Genomic DNA, 13,300 nt, shown 5'->3' with positions numbered 1-13,300 from the left:
TCAAAAAGAAAAAGAAAAGCCACAAAATTTCCACTATATTTTTCTGTCAATATTGGAACATGCATTAGATAGCTCCTCATAGCTAGCCCTCCTACTGTTGGCAGGGACTTAGTTCCAGAATGTATTTAGATGAATGATATAGCATCAATAGGGTGAGAATGGCTGGAAAAAATGGGACTAGGGGAGGTGATTCAACACTATTTGCCACCTGCTACCATTCCCCAACTTTCTGTAATTGTACTTACCATAACAATAGGCTTGACAGGTATGTTTTCTTGGGTGGTGCCTGGTGGTTGATCAGTCCAGTCTGGAAATTTGATAACGCTTGCTTGGTAGGGCGATCTCTTTGGGTACGGTTTCAAGGGTGAAGAAGGGGGAAACCTAAAAAGGAGAAAGAAAATTATGTTTCAGTTGTTAGGAGAAAAAGACATTTTCACAATCACTCCATCAACTGTTCCTCAAGAGAATTTATGAAGAAATTCCATACTTTGATGGACAAATTATATTCCTCAGTCAATTCATGATATGCATATGTCCAAGCAGGCTATCAATTAACATCATTGAATAGAAGGTCCCTGCATCATAGAAAGAAAGAACATACACCTTAAAAGGGGGGGGGGGGAATACAAAATAGTAAACTCTTCCAAGAAAACATTTTCTTCCCCAATCATCTGAATTTCAAATTCTAAAACATTTGCAATAGGATGACAAGCAGTCATGGTGTAGGAGATAGAGCTGGCCTTGAAGCCCTGAAGGACCCAGGTAGAAAACCCTCATCTGACACATACTGACTGTGTCACCCTGAGCAGGTCAGTTAATCATTTAGTGCTCTAAGCAAATGTCTGAAGCTATAAATTGTGGAGAAGGAGTGAACTTGCACTGATAGAGGGAGTTCATCCCAAAAGTTCTCTATCTATGAAATCACATGTTTGGTTCTTATCTCTTTCCCTACCAGGATACGAAAAAGAAAGCATATCTCTAACCCAACTCAGAATCCTTATTAGCTCATATCCTCTGAGGTAACCTAAAATTGGAAACAGTTGTTGAATATAAAAAGAGAATTCAGAGCAATGGTGAACTAGCAAGTATTTTCACAGAACCTGATTCTATGACTTGGAAGAAGCCTTAAAATACATCTAGTCCAACTTGGACCTGACTAGGTATTCTCTCTACATTATCTTCAACAAGTGATAATTCATCCTTTGCCTCCTCTCTGATGGTATGGATAACACAAAAATACATACATGTAGTTTGAAAGTTGTTTTTGTACCTGCATTTTAATGGAGATGTGTCTGATATGCTTGCAATTTACAACAGTTCAAAATAAGAATTCTATATTGTAAATAATCATTTGGTGTTTTTTTTTAATTTCTTATTTTCAATTAGCATTGATTTTCTCTCCCTCACATCTTACCCACTGAAATAGAAAAACAAATTAAAACAACCTTGAAATAGTTTACTAAATGGCTAAAACGATAGAAGGGGAAAGTGACAAATGTTGGAGGGATGTGGAAAAATTGAGACACTAATTTACTGATGGTGGAACTGTGAACTGATCCAATCATTTTGGAAAATGATCTGGAATTATGCTCAAAGAGTTTTGAAATGGTGCATACCCTCTGATCCTTCAATAGGTTTGTTTCCCAGGATGATTAGGGAAAAAGGAAAAGATCCTGTATGTTCTAAAATGTTCACAGAAGATCTGGCAAAGAACTGGAAATTGAGGGGATGCCTGTCAATTGGGGAATGGATAAACAAGTTGTGGTACATGATTATGGCATGGAATTATGATGTATGACTGTGATATGGTATTATATATATGATTGTGGAATACTGTGCTATAAAAAATATGCTATAAGAAATGATGAGCTGGTCAATGTCAGAAAAGTATGGAAAGGGAGCAGCTAGGTGGATCAGCTGATAAAGCACCAGCCCTGGATTCAAGAGGACCTGACTTCAAATCCAACCTCAAATACTTGACACTTACTTTCTGTGTGACCCTGGTCGAGTCACTTAATCCTTACTGCCCCACCAAAACACACACACACATCCCAAAACAAAACAAAACAAAAAACATGTAAAGACTTGCATGAAATCATGAGCAAAACCAGGAGAAAACTGTACACAGTAACAACAATATTATCCTAAGAACAACTTTGAACAACTAAATCATTTTGAGTATTATTAATACTCAGATCAACTACAAAGGACCTATGAAGGAAAATGCTATCCATCTCTAGAGAAAGAACTGATAAAATAGAAGTATGTATAGTATGATTTTACACATATATACATATTTTTATCTAATGGTAAGCCCTCTCTAAGGCATGTAAGGAGGGAGGGAGAAAAAAAGTATACAGAAGAGAACAAAAGGAAACTTAAAAGGAAGCACAGGAAAGCAGGGTAACTTTGAAAAATGATGTGTAGTATTTATTACATAGTTTTTACAAAAAAGTAAACTATGAAATGGAAAGTCACTTTTGTATTGAATCCTCTTTTTATGTTGTACTGCATACATAGAAATGTTATTTTTGTCTTTATATTTAAATTCAGAAATGAAGAATTTTTTCAATTAACATCTTTATTTAAAATTTTGAGTTTCACATTCTATCCTTCCTTCTTTCCCTCCCTCCCCAAGGTGATAAACAATCAGATATAGGTAATAATACATGTACAATTATATAAAATATAGGAATAATTTTTAAAAAACAAAACCTTTGTAACAAATATGCATGGCCAAGCAAAACAAATTCCCACATTGTCCATGTCCAAAAATGTATGTTTAATTCTGTATCTTAAAATCATCATCTCTCTGAGAAAAGCTGGGTAACATGCTTCATCACCAGTGCTCTAGAATTCTGGCTGGTCATAGTACTGATTAAAATACATAAGTCTTTCAAAACTGTTTGTCTTTATAATATAGTTGTTAAAAGTACTCCTAGTTCTGCTCATTTCCCTATGTATCAGTTCAGGCAAGTTTTCCCAAGTTTCTCTGAATCCATTCCTTCTGCCATTTCTTACAACAAAATAACATTCCATTACATTCATATGTCATAATTTATAAAGCTATTTCCCAATTGATTGGTACCCCCATCTATTTACTATATACTTATATTTCTATTTATTATATACCTATATTTCTATTTATCTGTTTTGTGTATATGGTTCTTCTATTTCCACTTTCTTTAATCTGAAAGATTAATTTTGAAGAGCATAGAAAACTACTGGTTCCATTCTCCATTTCCCCCACAGAACCCCCTGCCTACCACCAAAGTCTTGGAATAGGCTCTATCACTTCTCAGAAAGAAGGTAATGTGATATAGTGTAAAAAGACCTGGGAAGACTAAGATCCAAGTTCTAGTTACAGCTCTGCCAAGAACTAACTGTAAGATAACCTTGTACAAGTACTTTCCCTTCCTTGGACTTGTTACTTCATCTCCAAAATAAGGTTGTTGAATTCAAGGATCTCTGAGGTCTCTAACAGCTCTAAATCTTTTGATTCTATGATGCTTATCTAAATTGGCTCATACCTTCACAAGGAGGTAAAGGAACTAAAGATAATAAGACTTTGTTGGTTAAAAGGTCTTTCCTGGTGCCTTAGTCATAGATGACTATCGATAATGTATTTAGTCAACTAGGCTTAAATAAAAAGTCAAAGGCTTCAATATTTACACAAAGTAATTTCCACATGAAAGAGAAAGGGGGAGGGGAGAAAAACTGTAAGAAAGACAAAAAGACAGGAAGGACGGAAGGAAGAAGGAAAGAAGGGGAAAGAAAGAAGGAAGGAAGGAAAAGAAAAGAAAAAAAGGAAGAGATGAGCAGTTTAATTAAAGACTCCATTCTTAGAATAACGACAGAAACAAGTTCAGAAATTTTTTAATTTACAACGAAGTTTATATCCAAATGGCATCTGCAGAGTAAAGTAAAAGGTGGGTATTATTAAAAAGTGCACTTGAAAGAGTTGCAACAGATTTAGAAAAGGATAAGATATAAAAAGAGTGATCAGTGAAATGGCATTTTTCTCCTGTCTCTGGAGAGAACACCTAGTATTCATAGGTCATTTGAGAAATCAGTTTTGAATTGTTAGGAAATGATTGAAAATTTTCCTGGCATTTCTCAAGTTAAAGACTTAAGATGAAAGGTTAATAGATGAAAGTTTGGACAATCAAGTTTCTAGGGCAGGTGTTAGAGATAACATCTAACAACAAATTAAACTTCTGTTGGGACTGTCAAAGTTATCCTACTTTGCAATCTATTGCAGGATAGTTTCATCACATTGTACTACAAACTAGCACAAAGAACTCCATTAACACTTCACTGTAGCATTGCCAGGCAAAGTACAGTTAGCCAAACACTAAAAGGCTTGCCTCAAAATGATAAGTCAGAGGGTCAGATTTCCACGAGGTGCAATAAAAACAATGAAACATAATAGTTCTTAACGGAGGCCAGGAACAACTTCTAAAATTCCTGAACCTGTTTATTTTAGCCCAGAAATGGGAAGAGATATGATTGGCTATGTGGAACATCAGAGGTATCTGAAGTAAGACTAGTGACTAAATTATTCCTCTTAGTTCCAGTACTAATGGTTATGCTGATTTGTGATTAATAGAAAAAGAAAAATTACATATGAAGGGGCGGGGGGAAAGATCTGTAATTAAAGTGCAAAAGAAAACCCTCCTCTTGGCATAAGGCATCAAACTGAGCTTGCAAAACTGACTCCCCATAAATGTTTAAACCACAATCTTATTTAAATTATGGTCTATGTTCTGAATACAGACCTCCTCTCTCCTAATCCGGAGGCCTCTCTGTTGTTACTGTTTCAAATATGAGGTGTTAAAGGGCCTGTTGGGGTGGGGGGAGGGGGAAGGTGAGACGCTTCTTATTAGGCTTCTCTGGTTCTCAGCAATTAATCAACAAATCTATGAAATGCTTATATTTAACTGCTTATTCAAAATTTGTAAAGATACTTATGTCAGATATGTATAATATTTGTGCTTATATACTAAAAACATTTATATTTAAAATATATACAATATATTTCTATATTATTTATTGAAATGGTTACTGATTGGGGCGGCTAGGTGGCACAGTGGATAGAGCACCAGCCCTGGAGTCAGGTGTACCTGAGTTCAAATCCGACCTCAGAGACTTAACACTTACTAGCTGTATGACCCTGGGCAAGTCACTTAACCCCAATTGCCTCACTAAAAAAAAAAAAAAAAAAAAGAAATGATTACTGATCACCTTTATCCAAAAGTGATCTTGCTTCCCTCCCCCTTTAAAATTTATTTATTCTACTCACATGATTATGTGTGCTCCTGTTTTATCTATGTCCAGTCTTATTTATCATATCTACAAAATTATAGACCCTTTGAAAACAGAGACCAAGACTTATTCCTTATAGTACTTAGTGTCTTGTACAATATTTGTTCATGAATAACAGCTCATTTGACAGATGAAGAAACTGAGACAAATAGGGGTAAGTGACTTACCCAGCGTCATATGACTAATAACTGAGGGGAGATTTTAACTCAGGAAGATGAGTTTTCCTGACTCCAGGCCTGACATTCTATCTACTATACCACCTAACTGTTCTTCCTTCTTCCTAACAACCAGAAATTTGTGTTGTTAATAAGTATGAACAATGGGGGCAGCTAGATGGCCCAGTGGATAGAGCACCGGCCCTGGAGTCAGGAAGACCTGAGTTCAAATCCAACCTCAGACACTTAACACTTACTAGCTGTGTGACCCTGGGCAAGTCACTTAACCCCAACTGCCCCACACACACAAAAAAAAAGTATGAACAATGAATGTAAAATGTAGAGATTTTCTTGCCTCCATATTTATTTGCTGTCTAACCAGGAATTATAGAGAGAGAATCAAAGAAAACAACTTGTTGCTGCCTTGGTTATTTTGTTGGATGAAGTCCCTGAAATTATTTTAAAACACAGATAAACAACTAGAGATCTAACAGAAGTTAAAGGACAGACTCATTCTCATCCCAAAGTTACCTGCGAGATGGCTTCTACTATCTGGCAGGATGTGGTTTTTACAAGCCTGGCGCTTTAGTCCTTCCTCATAATTCAAACTCTAATCTAAAAATTTTGAAGACCAGCAGGTGGTAGCAGAGAGCAACTCAGCAAACAACAGACAAAACTCAAGAGAGAGAGGGGGAGGGAAGGAAGGAAGAAAGGATAGAAGGAAGGAAGGGAGGGAGGGAGGGAGGAAGAAAGGGAGGGAGGGAGGAAGGAAGGAAGGAAGGAAGGAAGGAAGGAAGGAAGGAAGGAAGGAAGGAAGGAAGGAAGGAAGGAAGGAAGGAAGGAAGGAAGGAAGGAAGGAAGGAAGGAAGGGAGGGAGGGAGGGAGGGAGGGAGGGAGGGAGGAAGGAAGGAAGGAAGGAAGGAAGGAAGGAAGGAAGGAAGGAAGGAAGGAAGGAAGGAAGGAAGGAAGGAAGGAAGGAAGGAAGGAAGGAAGGAAGGAAGGAAGGAAGGAAGGAAGGAAGGAAGGAAGGAAGGAAGGAAGGAAGGAAGGAAGGACAGAAGGGGAATGGAGACCAAGTAGGAGTGCTTTGGACAGGAAAGTTACAGGGTTGATGACAGGAGTCACGGGAGAATTGATTGACACATGCCTTTCAGGAATGGTAATGATGATTTGCAGGGAAAACAATTCCTAGCTGACTTGATATCCAACAGAGAGAAACAGAGAATAGCACAATGATGTATCACCAAAGACCATGAGAGGTTCTGCAGTGTGAGGAGTTTAAGTAACCTTGGCGATATATTAGCCCTAACCACACATGTGCCAGAGCATATGACTCCTAAAAATTGTTTCCTTCATGTGTGCCCCATCCCTGGCCATGGGTGTATACTTCTTCTGTTGGCATGGTAACCTGTGGGGAAGTACACATCTGGAGGGGAGGAGGTGAAAGTGATTCTGGAATCCTTTTTGTATCACTTTTTCTATTTCCTAGGTTGTTTGATTAATTGCTTTGAACTAGTGCTCCTTTCCAGTTGCCTAAATAAAAAGTAGACACTAATGGGGGATTATAAGATATTGATTTGAGTAAATGCGGATCCTCATAGTACCTCAAACTTGGAAAGCTTTCTGAGGGACCAAAGGGAGGAGTGGGATGGGCCTGGGTGCTGCACATACATATGAACAGATACCTAATCAGGGGTGTGCTGGTAAATGTTTAATTTACCCCCCCCCCAAAAAAAAACCTCATGCTTTCAAGTTCAATCTGCTCTATTAACAATTTGTTTATCAGTTTTTAAAAACCTAGACAATAAACAAAACAATATATCAGGGCCTGATTTGTAGCATTTGTCATTTTCCAAGGTTTGAATACTCACGCTGAAAATTTAACAACTGACTCTTGGGAACTAGATCTAACACATCCCTGTATATAATAATACATAATAAAACAGAGCATTCTATAATCAGTGTCAGGGGCAGCTACGTGGCACAGTGGATAGAGCACCAGCCCTGGAGTCAGGACTACCTGAGTTCAAATCCAGCCTCAGACACTTAACACTTACTAGCTGTGTGACCCTGGGCAAGTCGCTTAACCCCAATTGCCTCACTAAAAAAAAAAAAAAATCAGTGCCAAATGAACAAAATAGAGGACATATGCTGTAGAATTTCAAAAGGAAGAGAGATGACTGTGAACTAGAGTAGTCAGGGAAGATTTCATGTAGGAGGTAAGACCTAAGATGGATCCAGGTAGAATTAAGGAATATGGAGACATTCCAGGATAGATTACAAAATATTGTAAAAGCAAGGAGGCAGAAATAGTCAAAGAATCAGTGTGACTGAAGAAGACACCAACAATGGAAAATAAGGTTGGAAGAGGTCGGATTGTGAGTTACAACTTTAAACAGGAGATGGTACCAAAGCCACTGAATATTCTGAGCAAGGAAGTGATACTTTGAAAAGATTAATCTTTAGGAAGTCTATGGAATGGATTAGAGGGGAGAGAGACCAAAAGGAGGGAAAACTGTTAGAAGATTACAATATTCCAGGTATGAGGTCATAGAAATCTAGAATCTAAAGCATTATCTTCCAGAATAGAATGAAAGAGGTAGTTATTATGATTGAGAACTCAATTAGAATGTTAAACTGATTGAATTAGAGGAGGAAATATACTATATCCAAATCTCCACTGACTTCCAGTTGTCACTCAAGGCCCTATGTTACCCAGTCATTCTTGTTACCAAGTCCCTCCCATTTGTGTATAGCTCTGGAGGCATAAAATGTACAAGGAAGGTTATTTCCTTATTAATTAAAGGAGGCTCCTCCTGTTTCCTTACAATCCCACCCCTTCTTCTAGTTTCAGGGGCTTTTACAAAGATTTTATGTGCGTGCGTGCATGTGTGTGTGTGTGTGTGTGTGTGTGTGTAACAGAGATAGAATTCCTGTACACACATACTCACCAGGATGCTACTCACATCTCCCATATTCAAAATTTTAAACACCGCTTAAAGTATGACTGTTCATGTTTCCAAAGTGCCTACCAGTGAGTTTAGCAGTCTGCTTCACAATGGGAAGATACTCTCTGTCCCAGAAATAAAAGGAAACAGCCATGGATGCAGGGAGCTCTAGCTACTCAGGAGAAAGAGCTGATAATGAAATCTGCCAATTTTGTGAGTGATTAACTAGAGAAGAGCTCCCTCTAGTGGACTGCTCTTACTTTTACATTATATTATAAACTACCTTAAATCTAATTAGAATCATAGAATTTTAGAGATGGAAGTGACTTTGTAGAATTAATTTGACCTCCTCATTTTGAAGATAAGAAAACAAGGCTAAAAGAAGTCAAGTGACATATCTAAAGGTTTACAAGGTGCTCTACATGTTGCCTTATTTGATCCTCACAACAGCCCTATGACATAGGTGCTATTCTTACATTGCCTATTTTACAAATGAGGAAACTAAGGCTTTTAAAAAAATAAATGACTTACCCAGGATGACACAGCTAGTAAGTGGCTGAGGCAAACTTGAATTCAGGTCTTTACAACTCCAACTCTAGCGAGCCACCTACCTATCCATTAGATGTCTATTCATGCTTCCAATCCAATCTAACAGGCATTTGTAAAGCACCTATCATGTGTAAGATACCATTCTAAGCAATGGGGAATACCAAAGAACACACTCAAAAATAATCTCTGTGTACCTGTAACTTTTTTGTTGTTGTTTTTTGGGGTTTCTTTTTGTGGGGCAAAGGGGTTTAAGTGACTTGCCCAGGGTCACACAGCTAGCAAGTGTCAAGTGTCTGAGACCGGATTTGAACTCAGGTCCTCCTGAATCCAGGGCTGGTGCTTTATCTACTGTGCCACCTAGCTGCCCCATACCTGTAACTTTGTAAGCCACCTGAAGACAGGGCAGGGGCAGGGGCAGGGGGAAAGGTACAAGAAGTATATAGATAAGTATAAACATAATAATTTTAGGGAAGAATACTAATTAGTAGTAGAAACAGAAAAAGGCTTCCTCCCATAGGATGTATCACAACAACTGAACCTTGAAAGAAGCTAAGGATTTCAAAAAACTGAGCTGAACAGGGAATGAATTCCAAGCATGGGGACAGAGAGTCTGAGCCAAATCACTGAATCACTTAGGCAGGAGATGGAATGCCATATTCAGGAAACAACAAAGAGGCCTGTTTGGCTGGAATGGATGAAAAGGGGATAATGCATTCAACAAACATTTAAGTATCGACTTTGTGCAATGCACTGAATCAAATTATATACATCTGTGGTAAGGCAGTAGAGAGATACATGCAGAAAAATTGACAGCAGACTCAGCATTCTTAGGGACCACCACGATACAATCAATCAATGAGAATTCATTCACCCATTTCATTCAATAACCATTTATTAAGCATCATACTCTGCAATGCACTAGACACTGCAGGAAGAAACAAAGAGAGCATTCACCGGCTTCCAAGTTATTTCTGCAGGGAAAACAAGCTTTAAATCTTCATAAATATTGGGCCTAAATAATGGAAATCTAACCTACAATCTTTTCATGGTGTATAAACATTAACAGAGGTAATGTGATGACATGAATATAGTGCACTTCAAATCCAAGAAGACTTGGGCCAAGTCCCACTTCTGTGGGATCCTGTATGACCCTGGGCAAGTCATTTATCTTTTCAGTGTTCTAGGAAATTCTCTAAAACCTTAGGTTACAAAAATACTCATGACGTGCACTGGAAAAAAGAGGTTTCAAATATTCAGAATGACCTTTGGTTTTCAGTGATTGTAGGGATTAGTAGTTCCAGAACCAACCCCTCACTACCTCCCATCTCTCCTCTCCTGTCTTCTCCTCTTCTCTTTCTGTATCTGTCTATCTGTCTGTTTCTTTGTCTCTCTCTGTGTCTCAGTCTCTCTCTGTTTCTCTCTCTCACACATGCCTTGGGCGTGCACACCACAAGCACACGCACACACACACACAGCTTCCTATTCAGAAATTGAGGGTATACCCATAATTAGGAAATGGCTGAATAAGTTGTGATATATTATTGTGATGGAATACTACTGTGTTGCAAGAAATGATGAGCAAGTTATTTTTAGGAAATAATGGAAAGACTTGCATGTAATTATGAAGAATAAAACAAGCAGAACCAAGAGAATATTGTATACAGTAACAGCAATATTGTCTGAAGAGTAAATGTGAATGACTAAGCTATTCTGAGTTATATGAATATTCAAATCAATTACAAAGGACCTATGAAGGAAGATGCTATCTATTTACCTCCAGAGAAAGAACTGATATGTGGAACTATATATTGTATAGTTTCACATATATCTGTGTCGAATGTTGTCCTTCTTTAGTTCATATGTAACAACAACAACAAAAAGAGCTTCTTATTCTATCCAGTCCCCTTCCTTTAAAAAAGGTATCTGTAAATTATTGTATTATAAAATCACAGACATTTGGATCTTGAGGAAACCTTTGAAATTACTTCACTTTGGGGGCAGGTAGGTGGCACAGTGGATAAAGCACCGGCCCTGGATTCAAGAGGACCTGAGTTGAAATCTGACCTCAGACACTTGACACTTACTAGCTATGTGACCCTGGGCAAGTCACTTTACCCTCATTGCCCCACAAAAAAAAGAAAAGAAAAAGAAATTACTTCACTTTACAACCCTTCATATTATAGATGCTAGTTCTTAGTCCCTTCTCTTAAATATACTGATTGTGTGACACTGGGCAACTCTCTAAAACTATAAGTTAATATCTCTGATAAATAAATGATAACCAAGAAATAAATATGGGCAACTAACAGATACATAAGACCAAAAGTTATTTGGCAATAAATAAATGAGCAAGGGATATGAACAGTGTTCAAAAGAATTGCTAACTATTAACATCCATGAGAAATAATACTTAAAATTTCTAATGAAAAAACTACAAATCAAAACAACTTTGAGGTTTTAATTCACACCTGGTAAAGTGGAAAAGAAGACAAAGATGGGAATAGTTAAGGTTGGAGGGATTATGAAAAGACGAACCAATAGTATGTTAGGTATACTGATACATTGTTCGTAGAGTTATGAATTGATGCATGCATCTGGAATAAAGACATAACAAGTAACAACTCATATTTACCTAACTAAAGAATAGAAGAGATCTTGGAACACAATATTCCAAAAAGCAAAAACAGAGATTTTCAAGCAAGAGTAATTTACCTTGCAAAGCTAAGTATCACCCTACAGGTAGAAAACATGAACCTTTAATAAAATAAAGGACTTTCAAGTTTTTTTTTTTTTTTTTATGAAAAGACAAGAGCTAAGTAAGAACTTTGAAATACAAACACCAGAGTCAAGAAAAATTCAAAAAGATAAATTTACTTAAGTAATTGGAAGGAGTTATATTATGCTATTTTGCTAACATTCTAAAGAGGGAGAAGCAATTGTCCCTTTGGAACCTTAATATCTTCAAAGGTTATTGGAGTAATAAAAAAAAAAGGAAAGAAAAACAGAGGCCATGTGGGTGGATTGGTTCTGTTTTGAGTGGATTGGTTCTGTTCTGAGTATCACAAAAGGACAAAAAGAAGGGAAAGTAAAAAGAGGAATGTGTGAGTGTATAAAGGAAGATGGGAATGGAACTTGTTATTTCTTATGCTTGGGGTATGAAGAGAATATAACAACATGGTGGAAGGGACAGGGGAACAAACTAACTTTTCCATTTGAATCAAACAAACAAAAAAGGGTTAACATAAATATATGCAAACAATTTGGTGTAAAAATGCTTCAGACTCAAAGGGTAAAAAACAGAGATAGGAAGGGAAGATGTTAAGGGAGATAATGCCAGGGAAGGAATAGCCACAAGCAAAAAAAAAAAAAAAAAGTTCCTGACCCCGAAGGTGGGATTAAAAAGGAAAAAGATATGAAAAGAGCTAGAATCTAAGGGATATATAATCACCTGGGAAATGACTGAACAAATTGCAGCATATGAATATGACAATGGAATATTACTGTACTATAAGCAGTGACAAAAGAACAATTTCAGAGAATTGTGGGTATAAAGGAAGGAAACAAGCATTTCTTAACCCCTTGTGCACCAAGCACTGTTTTGCTAAGAGCTTTATAAATACAAGGCTATCCACTGAATCACCCAGCTACCTCTCAACAGAATGAAAAAAAAATTGAATGAAGTGAGAACCAGAAGAACAATTAATATAAGGACAGTAATACTGTATAGAAAAACAACTTTGATAGACTTAAGAAGTTTGAATAATGCAATGAACAACCATGTTTCCAGAGGATGAAGCATGTTACTTATCTCCCACCGTATTGGATACAAGGTATTGAAAGAGACACATTGTGGACAAGGCTACATTGTAGATTCTTTTACTTAATTGTCTTCCTTTGTTACTGTTTCCTCCTCCCCCCCCCCCTTTTTTGGGGGGAGAGAAAGTGATGCTTTTAATTTTTAAAAAAGCCCACTGGAACATTTTTCTCCATGAATAGATGTAGTTTGGGGCGGAGGGGGGTGGGGTGGAACACTTGAAACAATGATTTACAAAGCTAAAATCGGTTTGGAGCAGAACTCAATACAGTTCAGTTGAACTCAAAAAGAAGATGTAAAGAAGGAAGGTGGGAGATAGAGAAAATAATTTTTTTTGTTAATTAAAAAAAATCAAATTGTAAAAAGGAGTAAAAATTATTATTTCAGAGAAGACTACAGTAAAACATAGATATAAAAAAAGAAACAAGTAGGTAAACCATATTTTGTTTAAAGGCATTGTAAATAATGGACTTATTATCAGGGGTCAGCCAACGATGACCAAGCAGCCA

At 37.1% G+C, this 13,300-nt stretch overlaps 1 protein-coding gene across 3 annotated transcripts in view; it reads right to left on the bottom strand.

Annotated features, from left to right (window-relative positions):
- Positions 1–13,300, bottom strand: part of DEPDC1B (DEP domain containing 1B) — a 117,749-nt gene that overhangs the window by 59,186 nt on the left and 45,263 nt on the right. For all 3 annotated transcript variants that reach the window (XM_043979197.1, XM_043979199.1, XM_043979198.1), the window contains exon 3: positions 246–381. In XM_043979197.1, coding sequence (XP_043835132.1) covers positions 246–381 — 136 coding nt within the window. The remainder of the gene's footprint in view (positions 1–245; positions 382–13,300) is intronic.

This window comes from Dromiciops gliroides, chromosome 1 (assembly GCF_019393635.1).
Source record: "Dromiciops gliroides isolate mDroGli1 chromosome 1, mDroGli1.pri, whole genome shotgun sequence".
NCBI lineage: Eukaryota > Metazoa > Chordata > Mammalia > Microbiotheria > Microbiotheriidae > Dromiciops > Dromiciops gliroides.
The sequence above is the reverse complement of the archived record's forward strand: the minus strand, read 5'-3'. Positions and strand labels throughout refer to the sequence as shown.